This window comes from Bos taurus, chromosome 19, assembly GCF_002263795.3.
Source record: "Bos taurus isolate L1 Dominette 01449 registration number 42190680 breed Hereford chromosome 19, ARS-UCD2.0, whole genome shotgun sequence".
Classification (NCBI taxonomy): domain Eukaryota; kingdom Metazoa; phylum Chordata; class Mammalia; order Artiodactyla; family Bovidae; genus Bos; species Bos taurus.
This window is the reverse complement of record NC_037346.1, coordinates 38627137-38652869: the sequence shown is the minus strand read 5'-3', so window position 1 is coordinate 38652869 and position 25733 is coordinate 38627137. Positions and strand designations below refer to the sequence as shown.

Genomic DNA, 25733 nt, shown 5'->3' with positions numbered 1-25733 from the left:
GACTGGATGGAGAGGGCTTGAGAAGGGGGCCTGGCCTGCCTTCCTCAGAGCAGACTCGAGCACCCTCCAGGCCTGTCTTCCTGGTGCCCGGGAGGTGGCCACCACCCTCTGTACCCACAGTCACTTCCTCCCCTTCACACTGTCCACTGAGCGCAGCCTGCAGTCAGAAATCTGGGCTCCCCTCAGCCCGGCCCAAGCGCCCCCATCAGCAGCCGAGTACCAGACCCTGGCTGGGTGGGGAGGGCTTCTGAGAGACATGGGTCCTCCAGCTGGAATGCCACAGCAGGAGCAAAACCAGCCTGAGTACCTTCCCTCCCACCGTTGAGCTGGCACTGGGGAGGAGAGAGGATACTGGTCTCCATGGCAAAAGCCACAGATGACCTGGTTCCTGTGGGCAGAGGAGTTGCACCTAGTCTCTTGTCTCCATTAGAAAAATACCTTTGAAATTTGGTCTGTTTGAAACCCTAGTTCTTAAAACACGTGGGAGTTGAACATAGGCTGGTCGGTCAGGCTGTGTGTGACTCTGGGTAGGAAGGGCGGGGAGGAAGACAGCACATCTTGTTTTAAAAAGATCCTGAATGTGTGCAGGCTTCGGCTTTTTCTGGAATGGATTGAGGTTATTTCTGGTGCATGGTGTCAGGACAAACCTGTTCCTTTTAGCACCTTCTGTAAATAAACTGTGGAAATGTGGACCACACCCCTCCCAGGGGTGGCGGTGGGCGGGGTGGGGGTGGGGCTGGAGGCGCGGGAAGAAGAAAGGGACTAGCCCTGGAGGGGCTGTTTTAGCTCAGGGGACCCCTCTGTTCTTGCTGTTCTCCTGGGAAAGCATGACCTCCTCTTGGGACACCCCTTACACCAGAGCAGAGCCTGTGGGGACAGTGGGGTGGGCTGAGGGGCTAGGAGACCACTAATGAAATCAGGAGCCTGGACATACGTTCTCCTCTAAGACATAAAGGAAGCCAAATGAGGGAACAGAGTCTCTGAACAGAAAGGTGAAGCACTTGGTCAAGGTCAGAACAACTCTGGAGTAACAGGGCTAGGGTTTGGACCTGGGAGGTGGTGGGGGGTGGTGTGGAGAAATGCAGCTTGCCCTGTTCTCCCGTCCCTCCCCTCCCCGCTCCTTTCCTTGAAAAGTCACCAAGGGAGTGAGAGGGTGAGCACAGACCTGACCAAGGATGCTGGGGGTGGGGGACAGGGACCACACAGGTTTCTGCCTGGTTGAAGAGTCTGGGTTTTCCCTGAGAAACTCAGAAGCAATGGATGTATTTGAAATTTCTCTTTTAAAATATCGGCCCGAAAGCCAGCATTAAAATGGAAGTGACTGGAGGCTCTGAAAGTGAAAGAAAGTGAAGTCGCTCAGTCGTGTCCGACTCTTTGTGACCCTATGGACTATAGCTCCAGGCTCCTCCGTCCATGGAATTCTCCAGGCAGGAATACTGGAGTGGGTTGCCATTTCCTTCTCCAGAGGATCTTCCCAACCGAGGGATTGAACCTGAGTCTCTTGTGCATCCTGCATTAGCAGGCAGGTTTTTTACCAGCTGAGCCTCGAGAAAAGCCTGAGCTTGAGCACACGTGTTTTTAAAGGAATGGTCACAGGCCAGAGTTTGAGACAGTCTTTATTGGAGCTTGGAATGTCATAGCAATTCACCTTTATCAGAGGCAGACTGGTAAGATGAGCAGCAACGGGAGCAGGACGTCCGGCCTACATGAGGAATCCTGCTCGCCCGCAAGCAGTACACAGGCACACAGACACACACACTTCTACACAGACACGCACACGTGCTCGCTCACTCCTGGTGGGTCAGAGGCCAGGTACCCTTCCTGCCCTGCCTGCTCTGGGGGGATCCGCTGAGCTGAGACTGAAGGAAGCCACTTGAGGACCAGGGACGAAGGAGCTGGCGGCTGCAGGTGTTTTGTGGTTTGGGAGAAGGGGATCCGGGAGGATGGGAGAGACTGCCAGGGCCAAGCAAAGGGAGCCCCCCTGGGCCAGGGCATGGAGAGAAGATGCTAGAGATGGGGCATGGGAGGGACAGGGGTGGGAGAAAAGGCCATCCCCTCTCCTTCACTCACTCCAACCACACAGCCTCACAGCAGGGGCCAGAGTCCTGGGCCGAGGAAGCCTGGGGAGCATCAAGGGGTCCCCTGTGTCCTAGGAAGGCACTGAAATGGGGAAGATCTTGAGGGCCTGGAGACTCCCCCAGGAACCCCAGGAGGAAGGGAAGGCGGATGGCAGAGCAAGGAGGGTCTTACATGCCAGTTGTCTGGGGGCAACAAGACTGGGGAATCCTGCTTCCCACCCCAAACAAGGGGTGGGAGATGGGCTGAGATGAAGCCCCTCTGGCCGGCAGAGGGGAGAGGGCCAGAGCCAGGGCTGCCCCTTCGGTCTCCAGGGCAGCAAGTGGGAGAGCCTGGCCCCGTCCATGTGTCCGTGGGGGCAGGAGGGAGGAACCGAGGCCTCCTGCCCCCGGGGCCTGGGCTACCAGAGCACGGCCCCGTCCAGGTTCCCGTAGCCCGGCTCGGCCCGCAGCTGCCAGTACGTGTTGTTAGTCACCCACCACTCCTTCCCGCTGCTGTCCGTCTGCCGCCTGGGAGGAAGGGGCCGGGGAAGGGGAGGGGTGAGCGTCCAGCACTGAGGCCGGTCCCGAGACGTTGCCTCACACCATGGGCCCCACTCAAAGCAGCAAGGGACTAGTGGGGAGGGGGCGGCCCTGAGTTCAGAGAAAGGCGGAGCAGCAAGGGGTGGTGGTCGAGGGGGCACGGGGGCACCTGAAGAAGCGCGCCTGGTGGACAATGTTGTTCTCCTCCATCACTTTGCGCCTGTCTCGCTGAAGCTGCTCGATCCTTCTCTTCTGGGCCTCGGCCGCCTGTATGTTCCCCTCCTCCAGGTACCTGGGCACCCAGACTGCCGTCAGTGGAACCGCCCCACCCTCAGGGGCCCCCAAATCAATCCAAGGCTTCTGTCCCTGCCCAGTTCTGCCCTCAGACAGGTCCCATCTCCCTGAGGCAACACCAAGAAGGAAGGATACAGTCCCTGGGAGAAGCCCGGTGCTTCCAGAGTGGCTCCCACCTGGCACTGACCTCTGGTCTGGCCGGAGCCGCGTGTCCGTGGAAGGCAGGGACCGTTTCAGCTCTGCAGTCAGCTCATTCAGCTCCAAGGCAAACTGAGTGAAGCCGAAGTTTCGCTCATAGTTTGGGGGCATTGAGTCTAGGGGGAAGGCAGGGGGCTGGGGCAGGTGGACTGTGCGCAGCTGCCCTCACCCCTGCCCAGCCCGCCCCGAGCACCCCACTTACTGGGCTTCCAGATGCACTGACCGCCCGGCGGGGGTCCACGGTACAGCCCCTCATGCCACTTTCCAAAGAGTCGGTGGAGGACACGGCCACTCCGGCTGAACACAGCCCCCTGTACCTCGTGGACGTTGGAGCTCCAGTACTTGGCCTGGCGTGGGGGTGGGGCAGGGGGCTTAGGAAGCGGTCCCCTCCCCTCCTAGTGGAGGGGCTGCTGGGGCAGGGAGTGGGGGCAGGGGGCTGCCCACCTTGCAGAAGGTGAGCTTGCAGTGGCAGGAGCTGTCCTGCGTGTTTCGGATGAGCACCTCCCCGTAGTGCTCGATCCAGCGCTGGCCACTGAGGATGTTGTGAATGCAGGACGTCACCTTATTCCACTCAAAGTGGTCCCCAAACCTGAGAGAGAGAGCAGGGTGGGTGAGGGGCAGCTGGCTGGCCCTGGGGAACAAGTGCTACCCTGACCCGGGGAGTGTCTCTCTCATCCGAGCAGGTCACGTGGGTCTGGGGAAGGAACCCCGGCGTCCTGGTTCCAGCTCGTGGCCCTTCCATGAAGGATGACATATTTATTAAGTAGAGCAGCCTTCCCAGAGAGTACTCAACTAACACATCTCCATTTGCTGAGAAAGCTCCTAAATGCCTAAGTCATGGGAGTGAAAACATAGACAGTGTCCCTACTCTTGGATGCCGGGGACCACGGTGGGCTGATCATATACAACAGCCTGTTTACCATCCACTTCTGCTGGCTATTACTTATTACTCTTATTTTATAGACGAGCAGACTCAAGTATTTTTGCTACTGCATAACTGTTAAGTGGCAGAACTAAGACTCCCACCCAGGACTGTTGACCCTGAAGCCCAGGGTCTCCTGCACCCCTTGTACTGGCCTCTGGTTACAGTTCCCCATCTGTAAGATGAGCTAGGTGCGGGTGCTTCAAATACAGTTTGTGACTCGTCCTAAAAGTACTTTAGATTTCTGTGTGTATGTGTGTGTGTGTGTGTGTGTGTGTGTGTGTGTGTGTGTGTTATAGTACCCTGGCTTCAAGTCTCAGATGCATTCCTTACTGTGAGTCATGGTCAAAAATTGTGAAAGCCTCTTGGTCAGATGGCCTTGATGAGCCCTTCCAGCTCTAAGACTTTCCCCTTTCTTTACTGACAACTGCTGTAAACATGGCTGTAGAGTGTCCAGACACTGCCCCCCGCCGAGCAGCTTCAGGATACCTCCCCATCCCAGCCCGGAGCATGGCCTGTGGGCTGGGCCCGGCTGCCCAGCACTTAGGAACACTCACCTGGGCAGGCTCACGTTGACTGTCCCAACAGGCACAATCTCCAGGGATTTGCCCCAGAACTTGTTCTTCCACTTCATGTCTGGAGTTGGGTTGGGGAAGGAAAAGCAACAGCAGAGGTAAGACCAGAGGGTGTTCCAGCCCCTCCCCATCTGCCCTTCACTCCCGGCTCCAACTTTCACCTTGCCAGAAGATGAAGTTCTCAGATTCTGCATGGCACGCTGAGATGGGGGGGTGATGGGAGACCTTAAGGAGCAAAGAAGTTATCTGGAGGCTGCTCCTGAGGACCGTGGGGTCCTGCTCCTGACCCCAGGCCCCCAACACCCCTCACTTCCACCCCAGTTCCCCTGTGAACCAGAAGACCAGCTAGTTCCAGGTCTCTTGTCCCTGTCATCCTTGGCCACCACCCAAATTCCACCATCCTATCCTTTCCCACAAGCCCCAACTTTCTCCCTTCTCGCTCACTCCCCTCCAGGGCTCTCCTTGCCTCTCCCCATCCCCTGGCGCCCACCACTGCCTGAGTGTTCCCTACAAAGTGCAATTCTAAGAATGTCGCTCTACTGCTTAAAACCCTCCCATGACTTCCCGTGACCTTCAGGATTTAAAAGCCAACCAATGAACTGTTCCTTATATTCACCCACAGGGCTTCTCAAGGTTTGGTCCTGCCTTGTCTTCCAGCCTGGTCTCTAACTCTTTCCAAAGGTGCTCCATCCATCCCTTTACACTGCCTGGAACAGCCTGGTCTCCCACCTCCTTGCACACTTGGCCACCTCCAATCCACCCTTCAAGACTGAGCTCAAGAATAACCTTCTATGAGCTTCCTTGACCCAGAACACGATGCAGGTATTTCAAGGAGTGGGGACCTCCTTTCCTGACTGCCCATCTGCAGGGTGTTCTCACCCCTGCCCTGGCCCCCTGAAGCCTGGATCCTCCCTGGCCTCATCCACACGGCTCCCCCGCCAGCCCGCTTCTTCCTGGCCTGCACCTGCTCACTGATGAAGCGGAAGCCTCGGTCAGGGCGCTCACACTCATAGGTCTCCCCCAGGACAGGGTTGAAGGGCTTGCAGCCCGCCCGGTGGTATGTGGAGGAGTAGGCAGACACCGCGAAGGCTGCAATGTACACCTAAAGGGGGCGGAGCACCAGGGGATCAACGGAGATGCTACCCCACGGCCACCTCACCCGGGCGAGGATGGGGCTGGGAGACGCATCGTGGGAGGTGGCAGCCGCCGGGGCCGGCGTACCATGCGCTCGCAGGGGTCGGCGGTGCGGCTGGCCCGGTCTAGGAGGCTGCTGTACTCCAGCTCCTCGCAGAGCCGCTGCAGGGTGTTGAGCGGCTCGTTGAGCTGCACTGGCATCGACACCTTGGACAGGTCCTTGCCAATGTTGTTCCGCAGGATGTTCCACAAGCTCACGTCAGTGCCGGGCCCGCTGGCAGCTGGCAGGCATCGGCGGCGGGGCGGCCCCACGGCTGCTCCTGGAACACAAGTCGCCTGTCCCTCTCCGCTGCACACCACTTCGGGGCCCCTCCTAAGCTCCTGCAGCGCCCCGAGGTGTGCTCACTCCCAGGCTTCAGGCTCGACTCACTACAAGGAGCCGGGGCAGGTGGCAGGGGGCTAACTCTTGAGGAGCTCCCGGGGATTTAGGTGGGCACAGGGCTAAGAACCAGAGGACGCTTCCCACTGTTGGAAACGGAAACCCTGCACCCCAGAACCCCTTCCTGAGTCCCATCCTTGGCTTCCACTCCCTTTCATAAACACAGAAACCAAGGTCAGGATGCAGGTTATCCAGCCCGTCATACAGACAAGCAAACAGGCGCCTGGGAGTAAAATGACACTACAAAGCCAGGCTGCTATAATAAAAGGTGGCAAAGTGGGCTCTTCCGCCTCACGGAGGCCCATGTGAGCTGAGGAGGCCCATGTGAGCCTCCTCAGAAGCCCAGTGTGGAGGCCGGCCCCAAGCTGAGCCAGCCCCACCCTGCAGAGCCACCGCTGGAACCCAGATCATAGCTGAGCCTTCCTCACTTCCAGAGTCACCCTGGAGTCAACGTCCAAAGCCATCAGCCCACCAGTCCTACAAGGGACGACTTCCCAAGGGGCCTGGGCCCGGCACGCTCCTTTTCCGGGCCCACCTCCAGCCCTCCCTCCTGCTCGCCAGGTGGGTACCTTTCTGACAGCGCTCGGCTCCCCGGAGATCCAGCACCTCCTCGGACAGGCTGGTGGTGACTTCACTGGTGCACGATTCCTCCTCCTCCGAGCCCTGGGCCGGGACAGATGACAGGCCGGGCAGACTAGGCCTCCCCGGGCAGCTGGGCAGTACCCAGGGCCTGGCGAGAATCTGCCCAGCTAGCCCTTTGGTGGGAAGGGGAAGAGAACATATTTGGGGGGTCTGAACCCTAAGACACTGCCCCAGGAGGCCTGGTGTCATGGTGTGCCCTGCCACCTTGGGAGGGAGAGGGCCCCCATCTCAGGGACCTGGTGGACATGAAGGGAGGGAAGTAAGGGATTCCTGGGGTCCAGGGTTGGGAAGGCAAGGGTCAAGGGAGTGCAGAGGCTGAAATGGGGTCACAGAAAGATGACTGGGGGTACAGCTGAGGCAGCAGTTTCAGGAGAACCCATGAAGATAGAGCACATCAAACTGGAAGAGGGGTCCTTAGCAGAGATTTCCAAGCAGGGCCACACAAACCCAGCAGGTCTGGCCATGTTCCCAGAGAGAGCGGCTGAGCTGATTAGAAAGGACTTGGGGATCTACTGACTCTAGTCTCCCAGAACCCCAGCCCTCTATTCCCAGGGTCCCTCCCCTCTCACAGGCAACTTCCCCCTTCCCTCACCTCATTCTCAGAAGAGCTGGCAGAGAGGAGAACCTCACAGGCATCAAAGAACTCTGTGTGGGAGTCAGCAAGGGATAGGACGCTGCTCTGGGACAGCTGGGGGGTCAGCTCTCGCCCCTTCATGTACAGAGCTTCTTGCTGTTGGGAGCAAGACTGGTGTCGGCCTGAGGCCCAGCCAGGAGAGTCAGGCCAAGCTCCCCTGGCCTGACAGTTCCCTCGAGAGGAAGTGTGACTGGGGACTTTTACTGTCTGAGTCGTGCAGAGCAGGAGGAGATGTGGAGGGGAGTGAGCATCATGGGGTACGAGGCCTGGGGAAAGATCCCGGCCTGGGAGTAAAGAGACACAGGTTCCACAATAACTGCCTGCACTTCCCGGCACTGGCTCTGAGCCCAGCTCTACGCCCTTGGCATGTGTCAACTCAGTCCCGACACTCACTCTGCAAGGTAGGTGCCATTATAACCCCCACTCTGTACATTAAGAGACTCAGGGTCACGAGGCCGGCATGCAGTACAGCCAAATTCAAACCCATATAGTACAGGAGCCTGGGCCCATCATTAGATCCATTAAGGCTCAGTTTCCTTATCTGTGAACTTGAGGGTAAGAATCGACTTCCTCACGAGGTCCTGACTTAAAAGCGCTCTACACATTATTAAGAAATGATCTGGATACGGCTGCTGCCTGTGTTCTGCAAAAGGGGCTGGAGTTTCAGGTCTGAAAGCGAACCCTGCCTTCACTCCTGCTGAGAAAGGAGGGCCCCACCGTCCACCCAGCTCCCACCTCCTCGGGATTGAGGGAGCTGAAGGAGTCTGCAGTGGTGTCGGAGGAGATGGACAACGAGTGGAGGCGCCTCGGGCCGGCTGAAGTCTCAGAGACCTGCGGGGAGAGAGTGAGGGAGCCAGTACAGGATGGGGATAGGGGAAGCCCCCCACACACACACTGAAGGTCTGTCAGGCAGGGCCTGCCTCAACCAACCCCCTTCCTGGTCCAGCCCTGCGACCACCCCGAGGCCTGCCCAGGCCTGCCATCTTCAGGCCGCTCCTCCCACTGACCACCCCATCCCCAGGCTCACCCCCAGCCTGGATGGCTCCGAACCCGGGTGCAGGTCCCTCAGTCGGTCCCGTTCAGCAGTGAGGGCGGCCAGGACACTGCTGAGCGAGCTGTGCACTGTGGGGGCAGGGCCGGCCATCAGACTCCCTTCCTCTCTCTCCCCCTCCCCCAACCTGCTCCAGCTCACACTCACCCTTCTGGGCCAGGGCCCAGAAGCTGCGCTGCAGGTGGGCATAGTCTGGGGGCGGCAGCCCTCGGGGGCCCGAGGGGTCTCGGGACTCCAGGTAGCGAGACAGGTTAGGAACTGAGCCATGGAGACGACCCACCTGTGGGTGAAGGGGAAGGGTGGAAGGGCCCAGCCTCCTTCAGTGCCTCCCACCCAGCGTCTCAGGGACCACCTCACCCGCCCGATGGTGTCGTCCTTGGCAAAGCTCTGTGTGCACCACATGCGGCTGGTCCGCTTCCCCTTCTTGGGTCTCTCCGTCGTCACCGAGGCCTGGCAAGTTGAGGTGGGTGAGTTTCGGTCTCAGGGTGGAGAAGACCCCCGAAGCCAAGAGAGAGGTGGACGGCCAAGGAGGAGGAAGCAGAAGACCGACAGCCTGGCAGCTGCCTGGGCACAGGGGGAAGGGGTCGCTCCAAAGGGGCAGAGAGACAGCCCGGAGGCAGTCTGGACACAGTGGGGAGGGGCAACTGGGAGACGGTGGCTCTCCAGTAAGTGGCAGCATGTAAGGGGGCCAGGGGACCTGTCTGGGGAGGTGATGGAGATGAATGCGGCAAGAGGGGAGAGAGCCCGGGGCGGGCCCCTGTCTCCGTCTGGACCTCACCTGGTGCGTGGGGATGACAGGGGCCGAGGGAATCCGGTGCAGGGACTCCAGGCTCTGGAGGAGTCTGTGTAGTTCCTGGAGCTTGCCCTGACACTCCGAGAGTTCTGTGGGAAGGATGGATGAGGAAGGCCCTCTCCCAATACTGGCCAGCTCCCCTCCCTCCTCCAAAGACTTCACCAGCAGCCTGGGGAGTCCCAACACTGCCTCCCTCTCCCACTCACGAGCCCACGGCCGCTCCAGGCTACCACTCTCTGGTTTGGCCTCCAGGGAGCACCCGCACCCCCTCTGCACTCTGTCCCCAGACCACACTTCGCCTCCGCTGCCTCCACACAGGCCAGGCGGCCCTCACCCTCGCTCTCCCGACTCCGTCTGCATTTCCCTCTCCCAGGCCAACATCACAGCCCCCAGCTCTAGGAACCTGATGCCAGAACACACCCCTTCCCTGGCACTCCTCCTCAGGCCCCCTCCCTGTGTTGGCACCCAGGATCTTCTTTGTCAGGAGTCCCAGCCCTGTGTCCAGCTCTATGTGCTTAGAGCAAGAGCCCCACCATCTCTGTGAGCCTGAGGCTCTGGGGGTAGGGCCCAGGAGACCTGATCAGCCTAGAGGCAGAGGCTGTCGCCCCCACTAGACGGGAGCTCCCAGAGCAGGAAAAGAGGTCACACTTTCTCCTCCTTGTGACTGCTGATGCCACCGAGACACAAGAGCATGGGCCCTCCCCATGCAGGCCAGGGGTCCCTCACCGTGAGAGCAGCGGTCCAGCCCATCACTGTCCCTCAGCCAGGAAGACACCTTCTCCCGAGGTCCAACCCCTGGCAGAGCCGAGGCACTACCCGATACCGCAGGCTGGGCACCGGTAACCTGTGGGGCGAGTCAAAGGTCAAGAAGGCAGCTCCTCTTTGAATCTCAATCCTCACGTGAGCGGGTCCTGTCCTGGGGCCCATCTTACCTTCCAGTGGGCGGTGCTGGGCAGCAAGCTTCGGGGCACATCCAGGTGCTGGGCTGAGCGGTGGGCACGCAGCTGGGCCACCCAGCTCTGGAACAGGTCCTGGGACTTGATCTGCAGAGGTGATGGAGAACGAGAGGGACGCATGAAGGGAAGGATTGCTTTCTAGGGGCAAGAAGTTGGGGTTCTGGTCCCCAGGCAGGCAGGATCTCTCCCTACAGCACACAGATGGTGCAAAGGCCCCTCTCTGTGCCTGATCACATAAGAACCAACAGGGCCAGTTTGCCGTTGGCTCTTGTACATGGTGGGAACTCCCCTCTGGTCAAACTCAGACGGCCCCTCGGCCCCTGCCCCTCTCTCCTGCGTGACCCAGTGCCTCTGCCAGGGGGCAAGCCACCCCCTGCCTCCCACGGACGTCACCTTGAGGTGGTAGATGTTGTCTTCAGTGTCAAGGTCAATGCGCTGGGCCTTTTTGTTGATGGACATGACCGACAGTCGGACATCAATGGAGCCATGGAGCTTCCCCTTGGTGATCTGGGATGGAGAGACCAAAGAGGGAAAGGGACGTGAGTTGAGGCCACCGGGCCAACTCAAGGCCACCATCCCCTTGAGGTCATGCTAGGTTCGAAGGTCAGGCAGCAGGTTCACCCTCAGGCTCAAGTGACAGTGTCAGCAGGACATGTCAGTCGTCCTCCCCTGCACTGGCCAGCCTGCTACATCACGTCACAACCAGAGCTCTAGGGAGTCACAGGGCGAGGAACACTTCCTACCCTCGGGAGTCTGCAGGCAGGGCTGAGGACGATGAACCTCCTGCAGAGCCCAGGTGTCTAGGCCTTTAGTTTCTCGTTCTTGCCTGAGCACGGTACGAGGACAAGGATGATAAAGCCCCTCGGTCTTGGGCACTAATCTGAGCCTGGCACTGTCCCAAGAGCCCTCACCCAACAAAGACTCTACAAGTGGGTGATCACCCTCTCTCCACCTTAGGGGTGAGGAGTTGAGACCCAGGGAAGTAACCTGCCCAAGACCCCACACCCAGAAAACGGCACACCTGGGATTTGGGCCTTGCTCTAGGGGATTCCAGAAGCCCCCTGCCTGCCCAGGGCCCCCTCCTCTCACACCCACAGCCGAGGCCCCAACTCACATCTTGCCGAGTTGTCGCGTAGTGAAGAATCCCATCCTCGAGCACGAAGTATCTCTGTGAGGATGTCCAGAGGGAACAGGACCGGGGTGGGGGGCACGGAGAGGAAAGGGTGTGGGGAGAGCAACCACACGGAAGTCTCTCCTCACACACAGACAGCCTGCGCTGCCCAGCGGCCCCACATCCCTTCCGGCCCCTGCATCTGGCCCCTCCCTCTGCCCTGCCACCCTACCTTGTGCCAGCCCTTCAGAGGCCACTTCCTCTTCTTGAGCAGGTGGCCTTCCTGCCTCTCGGGCATGATACCCTCTGCCCCCAGCCGGCCCCGAGGCTCCTCCACCACCTCCCACAGCTCGCTGGCCTGCAGTCCAGGATAAAGGACGAGGGGGCGGGGAGCGGTGAGGCCACCACATCTGTCTGTCCCCTGAGGGCCAGCCCCCTGGCCTCCGCCCCCACCCGCTTCCCACCCTCAGACCTGCTGGGCACCGCTGGGCTTTGCAGACTGAGTGCTCTCGGCCAGGGAGGGAGGGTCCCACTCTTGGAAGTCCATGGGGAAGGGAGTGGCCACTCCCTGCTGAGGACGGAGAGCAAAAGGGGAGGGACGTCACCTTGTCCTGAGGGGGCCCTGGAAGCAGAGAGAAATGCTGTTAGCACAGACTTGGCTGTCACCTTCCCCACCTCCACCCCCTCCTGCTCCCTCTGAGTCTTGAGAGCCCCAGCACATCTTCCGCTTACCTGCCAAGCCCATCCCGAGCCCATCCCCACTCTGGGCAGGTCTCCCTGCCCACACCCTCCGGCTGCGGCCACTACCCAGAGAGGCAGAGTGCGCAGCAGGCAGGCCGGTGCCAAGAGAAAACCTCGAAAAGTCCGCCCCGCCCCACCTTAGGCACACACATTCTCTGGCTCTTGGACACACTGGGTGCTTTCTCTGGAGGATTCCCTGGGGGTAATCAGAGGTGAGCCGGGCAGTGAAGGAAGAGCCTCCAAAATAGGGCAGAGGGATTCAGGGACTGGGCAGGCGAGATCTCACCCCAGCCCCTCTTCCTCGGGATCCCGACCCCACCACCACCACCACAGAAGTGCAGGTGCCCCTGCCGTCAACCTTTTACAGAGCACCCCCCAACCCTTGACCCCAGCTCCACACAGAGCTCCCCAGCTGCCTGACCAACTGACCTCCATATCTTCTACTTCATGGGCTCCCATTGTTCTGCCTGGAGAGACTGAGCCCTGAGACAGCTCCCATTTTCCCCTGGGCCCCCCATCAATCATCCTTTTAGGATGCCCACTTCGGACCCTCGGTCCACCGCGCGCCCCGCCCCCCCACAACCTCCTCTTTTCCATCCCAGTCCTTGGGGCTCCTGAGAAACACCATCCACCTGGAGAGAGCTGGGGACAGGCTGATGGAGACGCATGCTGAGGTCCACACTGGTCCCTCAGCCGTGCCCACAGGCGCCCTGGGCACCAGTCTTGGCCATCCTGACTCCACGGGGAGATCAATAACGCATGAGACTCCATGTGTGAGAGATGGGGGAGGGGACTGGAGGGGCAAGGTTAGCCTGAGGCTGGGGAAACAGCTCACATCTTCCGATGGAGCTAGCAAGCACCTGAGGAGCTGAGGTCAGGAGGGACAGGGATGTGGCGGGTGCGGGTGGTGGGAAGGTCAGGGCAGAGGGGTCCATGCTACGCTACGAGAGGCTGATCTGGGGGAAACTCCTGCATCTAGCCATTGGAAGTTACCAAACTCTTCCAGTATTGGGACATCTCTGTACCCTCTTCCTGGCCCCATGGGATCCTGGCCCCTCACTCCTTGTGCGTGGAGGGGCAGACTCTGTTACAGAGGGCGCAGGTCGAGGTGAGCCAGGTGGCTGCCCTCTTTCCAGCTCCATTCCCGCCCTCATCTCCAGAGCAGTGACCCACCAGCTTCAGGTGGGAGGAAGCCCTCTCAGGGAATGTCAGCTGATGCCAGAGCAGCCTCCTTACCCCAGGGTCCATGGACGCCAGTGCTCCTTGGCCCGAGCACCGCTTCACCTGAGTCACGGTCTCCGAGCCACCCGCTCCCTGCTCTCAGAGCTGAGCAGTGGCGGCAGCTGCAGCAGGAACCAGGAAGGAAGGAGACGTCGGAGCCTCCCCTCTAGCCGGATCTCCTCACCTCCCCCTCCTCGGCCCCTCCTCCTGCCGAGCTCCAGGCGGCCGCTCAGCTCTGCCCCCCTGCTCCTGGGAGGACTCAGGGCTGAGCCGACTCCCCAGTGCCCAGGCTTGGGAGTGAGGACAGAGTCCCCTTTGGGCTCAGTTCCAGATAGATCACAGAGTACCGGGGAGTTGCTGGCCTCAAGCCAGCGGTGGTAAAGAATTTACTCATATCAGCATGGCCTTGACCCGTTAGTACCCAAGGCCGTTTCCTTGTTAACCCCCACTTCTCATTTTACAACTGAAAATAGGTGGCTAGATTTGGAGCCAGCAGAGCTATCAGGTTGACAGGAAGGGAGGGATGCCCCGAGAGGACACAGTCGATGGTGCCAAGGGCACAGTCAGCAGGGCAGTCAAGGTTAAGAGGGCCACAGTGAGGCTGTCACTGGGGTGATGCGCCGCCAGGTCAGGACATACGGGGGCTGGAAGCACCTAGGTGGTAGGACACCCCCACCCACCCCCGGCCTACCTGGATCAGGAGCAGGTCCAGGGCAGTAACAGGCTGGCTGGTGAAGGGCTAGCTCAGCCTCCCTCTCTGAGCACCTTTGCCCTTCTGCTAGAGTAGTGTGCAGCTGCTCAATTCTAATTAAAAACTTGCTCTTGCTGAAAAGTCTGGAATTTATTCAAATGGATGTGAACTGGACTGACAGCTAAGTGCAGTACAGCCCCTTTCTAGAAAGAAGTGGGTTTTGAACCGTGTGGCCTCAGGCACCGCCAGCGGGTGAAGGGTGCAGTCTGAGGTTCTTTGATTTCCAATGTGACGTGGGCCGCTTTCCCATCCAGCTGTCTCCGCCTGGGTCTCGGCTTACCCTTCAGGGTCTTACATCTCTCAGAAGATGCGTACTGTGTGTTCCATTCAGAACCTCGGCACCGTTCCTGCCACCCCAGGAGGGCCCTGTTGGCACCTGGCAGGGCTCTGGAGCCAGGGAGAGCACTGGGCAGCACTGGCCAGACTAGCTCTAGCACCCAGGAGCCTCAAGGGCCTTTTAATTCACTTTATGTTGATTGAGCATCCCTGGGCGAAGGGCAGAGCTGGGCACGGTGGGAGGCTGGTCCTGGACCAGGGAAGGAAAAGCTGCCGCAGATCGCCACTGCCACAGCAGCGTCTGCCCAGGACCGAGGAAGCTGAGGCACTGCTCCAAGTCCCAGAAATGAGCCACGGCCACCTCCGTGCATCGCCCGTGTCCACCCGGAACGCGCTCCCATCAAGGACAAGGGCGGGCTCCAAGTTAAACATCCTCCATGAGAAACTTTCAGTTCCCTGAGACCTGGATGAGGACTCCTACTAAGAGCCTTCAGACCCCATCATTGAAACAGAATCCTGGTTTCCTCCCCATCAGCTCTTTTGTTTTGAACCACCTGAGACACGTCAGCTACTTGGTAAAGCGGGCGGCTACCTTCAAAAAGACAAGCGTGTAAGCAGTGTCATTTGAGGGAGCAGGTACAGGCAAGTGGCAGGCTTGGACACGGGATGAGGGAGATGTTCTAGGAAGGGAGGTGAGTCAGAGATGACCTTGGGAATATGTCTACAGGGAGGATAAGCTTATAAACAGCAAAGCACAGTTAAGAAAAATGTATTTCACTTTATCATAAAGCAGTGCTCCCAACTTTCCCATGACACGACACACCCCGAGGGCACAGAATGAACACTCAAAGCACTCTTGGGGCCCTAATGAGAAAGCTCTAGTGTAGAAAACCAGGGGAGCATCCTCACAGCTGAAAAGCATCTGGTTCAGTCCCTGTGCTGCCTCTTACTAACAGCATGGCCTTTCACAGGCCATTTGACTTCTTTTCCCCACAGTCTTCCTGTCTGTGAAATCGGGATAATTATGTGAGAAATCAAGGAACTAGCACATGTAAAGTGGTTAGGAGTGGGCCTGGCACAGCAGGCTCTCAACAGATGCCATTCTCAGCACAATTACCTACTCAGCTGAGCTATTCTGGCACGTAGGAGCCACAAGGGGCTAGGCTGGGAGGCGTGTGCAGCGAGGCACAGTGAAAACAGAAGGCAGGGCTTCTCCGCCTTGGACCTGGAAAACGGACAGAGATGGCTCCTATCAGGTCCCAAGTTAGGAAAACTAGAAACAAAGATAGTGATTACAAGCCTCTGTTGTGAAATGAAATTCCCCTACATCTCTGGGTGGCCATGTACTGGAAGAGATCATTGTCAGTAAACGCCAGGTAACACCACCACTCCCCACCCTAAGTTCCCCATGTCTCCAACAGCCAACAGGGCAGAATGTATTTATGGGCAGGCTGGGTACAGGAGGCTGGCTACGAGTCCTGAACAGGGTTGGGAGGATCCGGCTGCGCGCTGGCTGGCACGACAGGGTCCCCCTCGTGCTGTTGTCTGGCATACTGATCCAGCAGGGCAGTCAGCTGGAGCGGGTGGTGCTGCAGCAGGGAGTGGGTCCGGGCTGTGAGGAGGGTGAGCCCTCCCACCAGCTCCCCCTGTGCCAGGGCCAGGCTAGGGAGCTTGGAGTAGTTGATGAAGCCCTGCCTGCTGAGGATGGTGTCATCAATGCAGCCACCTAGAGGAACACAGGATCAGCGAGGCTCCCACACAGGAGTTTCCTCTTCAAAGACAACGGTTCCACCCTAGGAATCTGCTCTCACCACCCTTTTCTACCTCCCAGCCTTCCCCCAGGTCCAGTCCCTACCTGTGTCCCACCCCACTCCCAGTGTTTCAGATCAGTCCCCTCCTCTCCTTCCTAACTCTTCCTGGAAAACCCTTCCGTGTATTATGTAACCCCCACAACATCAGTGTTTCCTCCTAAACTTCCTTGAAGAACCATGGAGTGCATGTTGATGGAGGCGGGGGCGGGGGCGGAATTTGTATTATCTGTATTATATACACAGATTCCTGCCCCACCAACAGATAACTGTGAAATCAGAATTCTCCAGAAGAAGCACCTCCAGGGTTTCTCAGCGTCAGAGGAATCCTGTCCCTCAGCACCCTTCCCTTGGCCTGTTTAAGCATATTCATCTGTGTGGGTTTCAACACCCACTACCCCCTTACTGGACTTCCCTGGTGGCTCAGTGGTAAAGAATCCACCTACTAATGCAGGAGATCTGAGTTCAACCCCTGGGTCTGGAAGATCCCCCGGAGGAGGAAATGGCAACCCACTCCAGTGTTCTTGCCTGGGAATTCCCATAGACAGAGGAGCCTGGTGGGCTATACTCCTTAAGGTCGCAAAATAGTCAGACACGACTTAGTAACTATAAACAACAAAACACCCCTGACTAGACTCAAGGTGTCTGAACTTCCCCTCCCCAGAGTGACACAGGCAGGCCCCATTGTGAGGAGGGGTCCCCTCCAAGCATGGCCACACTTTTACCCACACGAGCCTTGAAGGTGACACCAGGCTGCTGGAGCACCCACTTCCACTTCAGCCCCACCCCCAACTGGCTGCTCACCCAGCAGCGGCAGGAAAGGCACACTCTTCAAGATTCGCACCATCTCCTTGACCTTGGGTTCTTCACTGACCAGCAGCAAGTTGTGCCCCACGAAAAGGGGCAGCAAGTTTTGGTATTTGGAATCCTCCAGGAAGGGCTTTAGGATCTGGACCGGCAGGAGAGAAGGGCTTACTGGGGTTGAGTAGGAGGAAGAGTCACCCACCTTGGTCACAGGCCACACCAGGCTGTGGGCTCAAGCTAATGAAGGTCTCCTCAAGCCCTAACACAGTTCAGGGCCCGGACTAGAGAGCTGCCATGGAAGGGAGCTGGGAATGCCACTTCTTGGGAGAGATGCTGCGGTCTGACATGGGGGTGGAGCGGGTGGGGAACAAGGCGGGGAATGAGGGTCCACTCCCTACCTGGTTGGGGAAGACCTTCATCAGGATCTTGTGCTTCCGCAGCTGGTGCCGCATGAGAAGCTTGTCCTCCGCGCTCATAGCCACGTTCTGGCAGACAGCTATCATTCGGTTGTCTCGGAAAACTGCAGCTATCTCCCGACGGAGGAGCCGGATGAGGCCTGTCTCCTGAGGTCAAGAAGGGAGGACCAAGGGGACATAAGCTGCCCCTTCTAGTACTCCTTACTCCCTCAGGGATGGGTGCCAGAGCTCCCAGTGATGCCCAAGTGAAGATTAGGGCACAGGAAGAACCGGGCCCCTGACTCTCAGAAACATGTTCTCTCACTCCACCCTTTCATTTCCATCTGATAACTACAGGCTTCAGAGCAGCATTTTTATTATTTTAAAATTTTATACTATCATCTTTTTATGGCGCCATGCGGCTTGTGGGATCTTAGTGCCCCGACCAAGGACTGAATTCAAGCCTTTGGCAGTTAAAGCGCAGAGTTCTAACCACTGGACTGCCAGGAAATCCCCTGGAACAGCATTCTTCCCCTCAAACATTAAACTTTTTATCTTGTATTGGAGTGCAGCTGATTAACACTGTTGAGGTACTTTCAGATGAAAAGCCAAGAGACTCACCCGTACATATATATGTGGCCACTCTTCCCCAAACCCCTCTTCCATCCAGGCTGGCACATAACATTGAACAGAGTTCCATGTGCCTAGGGCAGTGTTTTTAACACCCGAGAACACTCAGTCCCTTTGAAATGGACAACAGTCTGACCCAGCTCATGTTATTTTGATAATAATATTGTCAAAATTACTTAATTAGCCCTCTGAGACTGTACTCAAGTTGAATTCTTTTATCAATTTAAATACAAGATTACTCTTTTACAGTGTTGATTCAAAATTGAGGTATCTTCACAGAACAAGACTTCATTTTCTCAAGACAGTGTTTCTCAAAGTTGAGAACTTGGGGAGTTGAAAACCACCATCAAGTTAACAATACTCCACTGATCTTTCTGCCCTCTTTCAAGGACCAAAAACTTTGTATTGTTCCTCTAAGAAAACCTGGGAGCTTCAAGATCAGTGGGATGTTCTCTCTTCCCCTCACCTATGTGGAGAGTTTCAAGCACACATTTTTGGAGACAAGAGTGAAGGAAACCCACACCTGTCCAATCCACGGAGTCCAAGAGGCCAACAGAGAATCAAGGGCAGATTTCATTTTAAAGGATCTGAACTCTGGGATCAAAGTGGGGAAGTAACAATGTAGATGACAATGTCGTGGAGTGCTACTTCATTATGGCCACAGAGACAAGATCACTTTAATCCACCATCCCACCACCAGGCGACATGCCCAGCCTCCTCACCTCCTGCGGGGGGCTGGGAGGGGGCGGCAGGCATCTTGGGTTGACAACAGGTTTGGGGGCAATATACTCAGTCACAGCCATCAGCTTCTGCCGCTCAAAGTGCATCACACGACGGTGGCGAGTAACAGCCTTGGAGCCATAGCGGATAAACTGGTGGGTGGGCAGCCGGCCTGGGAGAAAAAAAGGGCCACGTGGTGAGATGTAGCCTCTTGGAAGCCTTAGTCTATCCCAGAGACAAAGAACCTTAGTCTGCTCCAGAGACAAAGAATCCACCCTCTATGCACGGAGCTCACAAAGCTAGCCTTGGCATTGAGTGGAACAAGGAACTGTCTGCTGGAAAGCCTGAATCCACAAACCTTTTCTTCTCTTTAATGGGTGACCTTAGCTCAGGTGCTTCATCCTGGAGGAACCCACTTCTCCAGCTCTTCTTTATGCACAGAGATGAGGAAAAACAGGAGCAAAGGAGAAAGTATTTCGAACACATTTTTAAAAGGAAAGAGTTGAACAAATTTTTCTTAAGTGACCAAACAAAAATGTTATGTTTGAGAGCCATCTCTGCCACTGTATCATGGAAGCAGCCAGTCACCATGTAAACAAACAGATGCAGCCTGTTTCTAATACAACTAACTATGGAGAAAAGACCAGCCCTGCCACAATTTGCCAACTTTAAGCCAGTGGCTCTCAAAGTATGCACTACCACCAACTCCCAACCCAACATCAGCATCACCCAGAACTTGTAAGAAATACAACTTCTCAGGCCCTGTCCTAGGTCTCCTGAGTCAGTAGCTCTGAAGAGGAGCCCGGCGAACAGTGTGTTAACAAGCCCTCCAGGTGATACTGATGAGGAGTCAGTAGCTCTGAAGAGGAGCCCGGCGAACAGTGTGTTAACAAGCCCTCCAGGTGATACTGATGAGGGCTGAAGTTTGAGAATCACTGCTCTAAGCACTACTCCTTCCCCCAGGATTTGAAGCAGGAGGGAGAAGTTATAGTGTTCTCACATCTCCCCCCAAACAAGTTTTTCTCCTACTTTCCTTTTTTACAGGCATTGCTGCAGAGCACCCCTCAGAAGACAAGGGAGACACTCGAGATACCAAGGCCAAAGAAACCCCTTCATTCTCAACAAAAGGACTCAGGTTACAGCTTCCCATTTTCAGCCCTCCCCAAGCCTAGGATGGGATCTCAGGGAAAGTTTCAGTCAGAAGGTGGCTCTAATAATCAGAGAGCATGGAGATTTTGCTGAAGTGAGAGGTTTTCTTGCTAGTGGCCACAAATCCTAACTGTTGAGAGCACAAGCTCTGTATCAGATGGAACCAAATTTTTGCAGTTTTAGTGAGATAGAATTGACACACATGGAGCCAATTTCCAATCTTTCTTCTGCCACTTACTGGCTGTGACCTTGACCATTCAAGGAGTTTCTTCACCTGTAAAGAGGGGAAGAGAATGCCTTCTTCATAGGATGCTTTATGGTTTAAATGAAATACATGTACTTATCACTGCGCCTGGTCTATATAAGGTACTCAAAATCATTCATTAAACAAATATCTACAGCATGCTTACTAATGTCAAGCACCATGCCACCTGCTGGCTATGCTGAATGAATACGGTTCTGCCTTGATGGAGTTTAAAGTCTAATAGAGAAGACAAACAAATGCAAAAGCACAGTGTGTGAAGAGGCGAAGGGGTCAATAAACAGGGTGACAGATAGACTTAACAGGGGAGACCTTTGCAGAGGGTGGCTACGGAAGGCCTGAGATCTTAATTTCTGGAGGCAGAAAAAACTGGGTAATGGGTTTAAACCCTAAACAAGGCAGGGGGACTAGGGGATAGAGAATAAGTACTGTGGTTGTCCCCGAGGCTTCTGCTGTGTTGCTGTTATTACTAGAATCTGGAATCACAGGAAATCAGATCAGGCCAGAGATCTTCATAGGATGCTTTAAGGTTTAAGCGAAGTAATACATGTAAAGTACTTATCACTGTGCCTGGTTTATATAAGGTACTCAAAAATCACTCATTAAACTAATATCTACAGTCATCGAGAGCTGTCTGGGATCAGAACTTTGGGGAAATGACCAGCAGCAGAGGAGGGAGACGAATAGAGAGCATCGGCCAGAACGCGCCGCGAAGACGTGGGCCGCTCCTTACCCGCCTGGGGTAGGAGACCCCCTCGCAACATCCCAGCCACGGCCGCAGCCATCGCCACCGGAAGAAGGACCGGGAGACGACCGCGACGGAAAGAGCTAAGGATTGTGGGTAGTCCCAGGACCGGAAGCGGAGGGAGGAGCCGCCAGCTGGAGCAGCAATCCTCATGCGCCGAACCCGGCACCTGAGAGCCCGCCCTCCCCGGTGCGACATCAGGCGTCCGGTCTCCTAGCAACGACACCTCGAGCCGCTCTTTCCATCCGTCCGCACCGTTATCTACCTACAATCCCCCTGTAGGCGGCCTGGAAAGCCCCTATACACTCCTCAAACTCCAGATCCTCCACCTCGATTTACTTTCGTCTTCTGCCCCACCCCAACAGTTAGCTCTGAACCAACCCCATTCCTTTATCCCCCAGTTCTCTGAGCTTCTCTCTCCTCATACCATCCTGGGTTCTTCCATTCCCAGGGGCTGTCCAAGCTGCTCTACTTCTCTTCGTTCCAATCGCTCCGCAAGCCAGCAACTTTTAGATCATGCCTGGAGGTGAGTAGGGAGGTGGGATGGGTAGAACAGTTGGTTAACAGTAGAGTCAGGCCCCCAAGAACAAGGAAATGTAACAACTGGACTCATCTTTTCACAGCTAAACTTGCCCAGAGTCCAGAGGAAATCAGTGGCGTGTGCATTACTGAAGCCCTCATCACTAGGCGGAACTTGGCCTTCCCTGAAGATGAGGATCTGTCAGAGAAGATGTAAGTGCACCGGAGAGGAAAGGGGTGCTGGAACGTTGAAACACAGAGAATGACCAGTCCCCTGAGCTCTACTGATTGGTCAACTTACTTTTGTCCCTCTCTTTACTTACTCTACACATTCAGTCAGTGGCAATGTCCAACTGATTCTTCCTCCTTAAAAATCATTCTCTTTTTCACCATGCCCACTCAGTTGCTTTAAATAAGGGTCTAAAGTCATCACTTCTCAACAAACTCCTAATTAGTCTGTCTGCCTCCAGTCCAGGCACCCCATACTGTTGCCAAAATGATCCTTTTAAATAACAAATCTGATCAGACACTCCCTGACAGGACCTTCCTTAACTTCCTAGCACCTCCAGAATAAAATCCAAACACTTTAGCCTGGTGCCTTTTCAACCTTATTTTTTGCCACTCTCCGTAAGTGTGATTCCTCTAAGACCCCATGTTCCCAAAGCTTAGCACTTACTACTCAGAGTGGTGCTGGGGTGGGTGGGCAGCATCTGCATCACCTAGGAGCTTGTTAGAAATGAAGAATCTCAGGCCCACTTACTGAATCAAAATATGCAGTTTAACAAGACTCCCTAAGGGGTTCATGGGCACATTGCAGTTGAAGAAAGGCTGGAATCACACATACTATTCCTTCTGCTTGAAATGCCTTCTCATCCCCCCTCTCCTTCCAGTCTAACTCCTACTAATGTGTCATCTCCCCCAGGAACCATTCCCTGAATCCCTCTGGATTCAATGTATAGTCTACTCCCTTAGTCCTCTGCACGTGCTTCTGTCATCCACTTGTCATAGATGTTTGGCCAGCTTCCCTAGTAGTGATGGGCAGGGACTCTCTCATTTGTCTCTAATGGGCATTCAGTAAATGTTGCAGGATTAATGAATGGATGGGTGGAACAAGTGATTTTCCTTCCATGGACCACTCAGAAGGGATGTAAGGAAGCATCTCCTCTCTGCCCCAGCCCCTGCCTCCCCAACCCAAGCTGGCTGGAGGAAGTCTGCCCCCACATCTGCAGGAACCATAGCTGCCATCACCCAGTTTCCCAGTCCAAGGATTCTCACTCCCCTCTCACCCTTATCCCTCCCAGTGCTACTGATAGATACTGAGGTCTCCAAGTCAACCCAGGTTCCCAATCTAGACCCCACCTCATGAGTCAAGCAGGTGTCCCTGACATCTGATCAGAGTCACTGAGCCATCCATCCCTCCTTAAAACACCCTCCCCTCCATCTTCCTGCTAAGAGACCACAGAAGTGGCACTCTGTCACAGCACCCGTTTGCCCAGGTTCCACACGCTTGCTGAACTGCAGACTGTTCGCCTGGACCGGGAGGGAATTACCACTATCAGGAACTTAGAGGGCCTCCAGAATCTTCACAGCCTCTATCTGCAAGGGGTAATGTCCTGCCTCCTGCCCTTCCTTCTCCCTGGGGAGGGGACTCCAGCCCCTGTGAGTCATGTTTGTTTAATCTGAAAGACGCCAACCAGGTCATCTTGTCCATTTACTGGTGTTGAGGCAGGCAGACCTTCATTGAAACGGTTTCCAGATGAATCAGGAATTCTGTTGAATTGAAAGACCAATGCACCCAAAAGAGATCCTGACCTTGCTCTTAAATCACTGTTTTTCTATCAGACACTTTGCTTGTTCTAGAAGTCCTAGATGGTGTCTGTCCTAAATCTCTCATGTTATACAGCTCAAGTCCATTTCCTGTTTTGAAGGACAGGAAGAGAGAAGCATAAGATTCCTCTGCATCCTTCAGAAGCTCAAAGGCTTTTTGGTGGGGGTGGGAGTGGGGGCGGTTAATCTCTGGGCTCCCCCAGGTTGAATATGCCCAGATCCCTCCCAGTTTCCCCCACGGACACTGGCCAGGTCACAGTAGCACAGGTTTGCTCTCCCCTTTGCGTGTGCAGTCCACGACCAAGGCCTTTCCGTTTCCTGGCCCCCCTTGGTTTCCTTTCTCTGATGTCCAGGTTGTGGGGTGATCAGGGTACTTAAATCAAGTTTAGCCAGCCCCAAGTTTATGTCCTCAGCCATCGACTTGGAGAAAGCAAATCATCCCAAGGCACTCATGACTTGTTCAAGGAGTGGGGTGATCATTCCCAAAGGGCCAGGTCTCCAGCCTCAAGAGTAGACATGGTCTTAGGGCTTTGTCCCTTTAAAGGGACCCCACTCAACTGACCTTAGCTTGGTTTCCCCACCTTGGTCTCTTCCTGCAGAACAAGATTCAGAGAATTGAGAACCTGGCCTGCGTCCCCTCCTTACGGTACATGGTGCCAGGGCTCCGGCAGGGTTGGGGGAGGGGAGAAGAGCTAGAATGAAGGGGAGGAAACCTGGTAATACTCCAGAAAACTGGCTCAGATGTCCCCAAGCCCAGCTGCTGGTCAGCCAAGGACCCCACAAGCCTAGCTCTGCTTCCCTGACCCCAGGAGGGCCTGTGTCCCCACTCGTCCAGCTGCTGAGCCAGGGGGGCCCGGGTACCTGGGGCTCCCATCCCTTCCTCCAGCTGTTCTGTGATTCAGTTGTCTTTCCCCCTCCCTTCCCCTACAGCTTCCTGTCTTTGGCAGGAAACCAAATTAGGCAAGTGGAAAACCTCCGTGACCTCCCCCACCTCCAGTTTCTGGACCTTTCTGAGAACCTGATAGAAACGCTGAAGCTGGGTAGGAACGCCCTTGCCCTGGCTCATGGAATAGGTCCTGGGATGCCCTCCCTCCTCTCTGCCCTCCTCCCTGTGCTTACGTCAGCAGCACATCCTCCAGGGGGCTTGGAGGGCTGTGCAAAGGGGCAGTGGCTTTGGACTGGAAGGTGGGGGTGCGAACCTCATCCCCCGCTCTTTGCTGTGTGCAGATGAATTCCCCGAGAGCCTTCTCATCCTCAACCTGACTGGAAACAGCTGCACCAACCAGGATGGCTACAGGTGAGGAGGAACTAAAGGTTCCCGTGTTGACCTGACCACAGGCCCATCTTCTAGCTCAAGAACACCACCTCTCCCGGTGTGGTTGCTGCGGCTTGTGTCTGCACATCCTCCCAGCTCCACACCCAGGGTGCCCTCCTGGGTAACCTCTGCTGTTTCCGCCCCACAGGAAGCTGTTGACAGAAGCCCTGCCACTGCTCCTAGACCTGGACGGGCAGCCTGTGGCAGAGCGCTGGACCTCGGACGAGGAGGATACAGCCTTGAGTGATGAGGATGAGGAGTTCCCAGAGCTCAGAGGCCCATTCTGCTCAGAACGAGGTGACCCTGCTTTCCAAAGTGTGCAGCTGCCCTGTGGGGTCCGGGAGAAGCTAAGACACGGGGTGTCTGGGGAGGTGGTCCCAGGGCCAGAATAGTCCTTCCCAACCTGCCTTGTCTCCTCCCTTCTAGGGATGGTAGGGGAGAGTTTGCTTCTGCCAAGCCCGGGGCTCTATCCACCACCCACCATCCCACCCCTCACAGGCTTCCTCAAGGAGCTGGAGCAGGGAATGAGCAGGCACCGGGAGCTCAGGCAGCAGACAGCCCTGCTGGAGCACCAGCTGAGGGTGGAGACTCAGCCCACCCTCACAGACCTGCCCCCGCTGCCGGGGGCGCCCATGGCTGGGGACAGCAGCCCTTCCGTCACCCCCACACAAGAGAAAGAGACAACCCCGGAGCCCGCTTCCTTGCCAGAGGCCTCCTCTACCACCAAGAGACTGTGCCCTCTGGCTCCCAGGGGCCAGCAAAGCACTATGCAGGCAAGGAAGGGGGCCAGAGCGGCCACAGCCCCCAAGGCCTCTCTGGCTGGGGCCCCCAGCACAACCAAAACTGTGACCAAAAAAATCAAGAAGTGAAATGCAGCCTACTGCTATCAGCGAAGCCCCAGGCACATGGAGGAACAAGGAGTGGGCCTCCCCTCGGCCTGAGAGCCCTGGCCTGTGGCAGGAGCCTGTCCCCAATAAAGCATCTCTAGGCCCTGCGTGTGTCTTCTGCATCACTTGGGGCATCTCAGGGGAAGCTGTCAGTAAAAAGCACCCAGAAACAATAGCAGGAATACAGAGCCTGATTCTAAAGAACAGGATCTTTCAGGAACTGCCCAAGGGACTGGTGCCCCACCTCAGGGCCCCCACCTGGCTTCTGAGCTGGCAGGAGGTGGGCACTGCCTGGTGGAGATGCCATCTCACAGTAGACACATCACATACCACCGGC

General features: G+C 56.3%; 3 protein-coding genes across 14 annotated transcripts; 1 reads left to right on the top strand and 2 right to left on the bottom strand.

Annotated features, from left to right (window-relative positions):
• Positions 1-1598: 1598 nt before the first annotated feature.
• Positions 1599-13437, bottom strand: OSBPL7 (oxysterol binding protein like 7). 3 transcript variants are annotated; one of them, XM_005220535.5, is made up of 23 exons: positions 13324-13437; positions 11819-11968; positions 11579-11704; positions 11350-11403; positions 10629-10742; positions 10212-10322; positions 10006-10123; positions 9265-9368; positions 8844-8936; positions 8634-8766; positions 8463-8557; positions 8171-8266; positions 7394-7531; positions 6729-6822; positions 5808-6040; positions 5551-5688; positions 4748-4811; positions 4569-4647; positions 3534-3678; positions 3292-3436; positions 3079-3205; positions 2767-2889; positions 1599-2585 (listed from the first exon to the last, which is right to left on the bottom strand). In XM_005220535.5, the coding sequence occupies exons 2-23, from the start codon at positions 11891-11893 to the stop codon at positions 2477-2479; spliced, it is 2514 nt and encodes an 837-aa protein (XP_005220592.1). In that variant the 5' UTR covers positions 11894-11968; positions 13324-13437; the 3' UTR covers positions 1599-2476. The 3 variants fall into 3 exon arrangements, 2 of the variants coding, with proteins under 2 accessions (XP_005220592.1, NP_001192576.1); NM_001205647.1 differs by having other exon boundaries at positions 5808-6064; positions 13324-13389; XR_003030609.2 differs by lacking the exon at positions 1599-2585 and having other exon boundaries at positions 2801-2889; positions 3079-3161.
• Positions 13438-15088: 1651 nt separating this feature from the next.
• On the bottom strand, positions 15089-20913 carry MRPL10 (mitochondrial ribosomal protein L10). 2 transcript variants are annotated; one of them, XM_024980050.2, is made up of 6 exons: positions 20080-20907; positions 19051-19121; positions 18695-18864; positions 17346-17510; positions 16948-17092; positions 15089-16061 (listed from the first exon to the last, which is right to left on the bottom strand). In XM_024980050.2, exons 3-6 carry the CDS (start codon positions 18797-18799, stop codon positions 15805-15807), a joined length of 672 nt encoding a protein of 223 aa, XP_024835818.1. In that variant the 5' UTR covers positions 18800-18864; positions 19051-19121; positions 20080-20907; the 3' UTR covers positions 15089-15804. The 2 variants fall into 2 exon arrangements, with proteins under 2 accessions (XP_024835818.1, NP_001179324.1); NM_001192395.1 differs by lacking the exon at positions 19051-19121 and having other exon boundaries at positions 20837-20913.
• A 36-nt stretch (positions 20914-20949) lies between these two features.
• LRRC46 (leucine rich repeat containing 46) lies at positions 20950-25503 on the top strand. 9 transcript variants are annotated; one of them, XM_010816176.4, is made up of 9 exons: positions 20950-21037; positions 21300-21374; positions 21472-21580; positions 22849-22972; positions 23794-23840; positions 24125-24234; positions 24422-24491; positions 24658-24806; positions 24936-25503. In XM_010816176.4, the coding sequence occupies exons 2-9, from the start codon at positions 21365-21367 to the stop codon at positions 25376-25378; spliced, it is 1062 nt and encodes a 353-aa protein (XP_010814478.1). In that variant the 5' UTR covers positions 20950-21037; positions 21300-21364; the 3' UTR covers positions 25379-25503. The 9 variants fall into 9 exon arrangements, with proteins under 9 accessions (XP_010814478.1, XP_024836292.1, XP_010814477.1 ...); XM_024980524.1 differs by having other exon boundaries at positions 20966-21126; positions 22864-22972; positions 25008-25503; XM_010816175.2 differs by having other exon boundaries at positions 20976-21126.
• Positions 25504-25733: the final 230 nt, after the last annotated feature.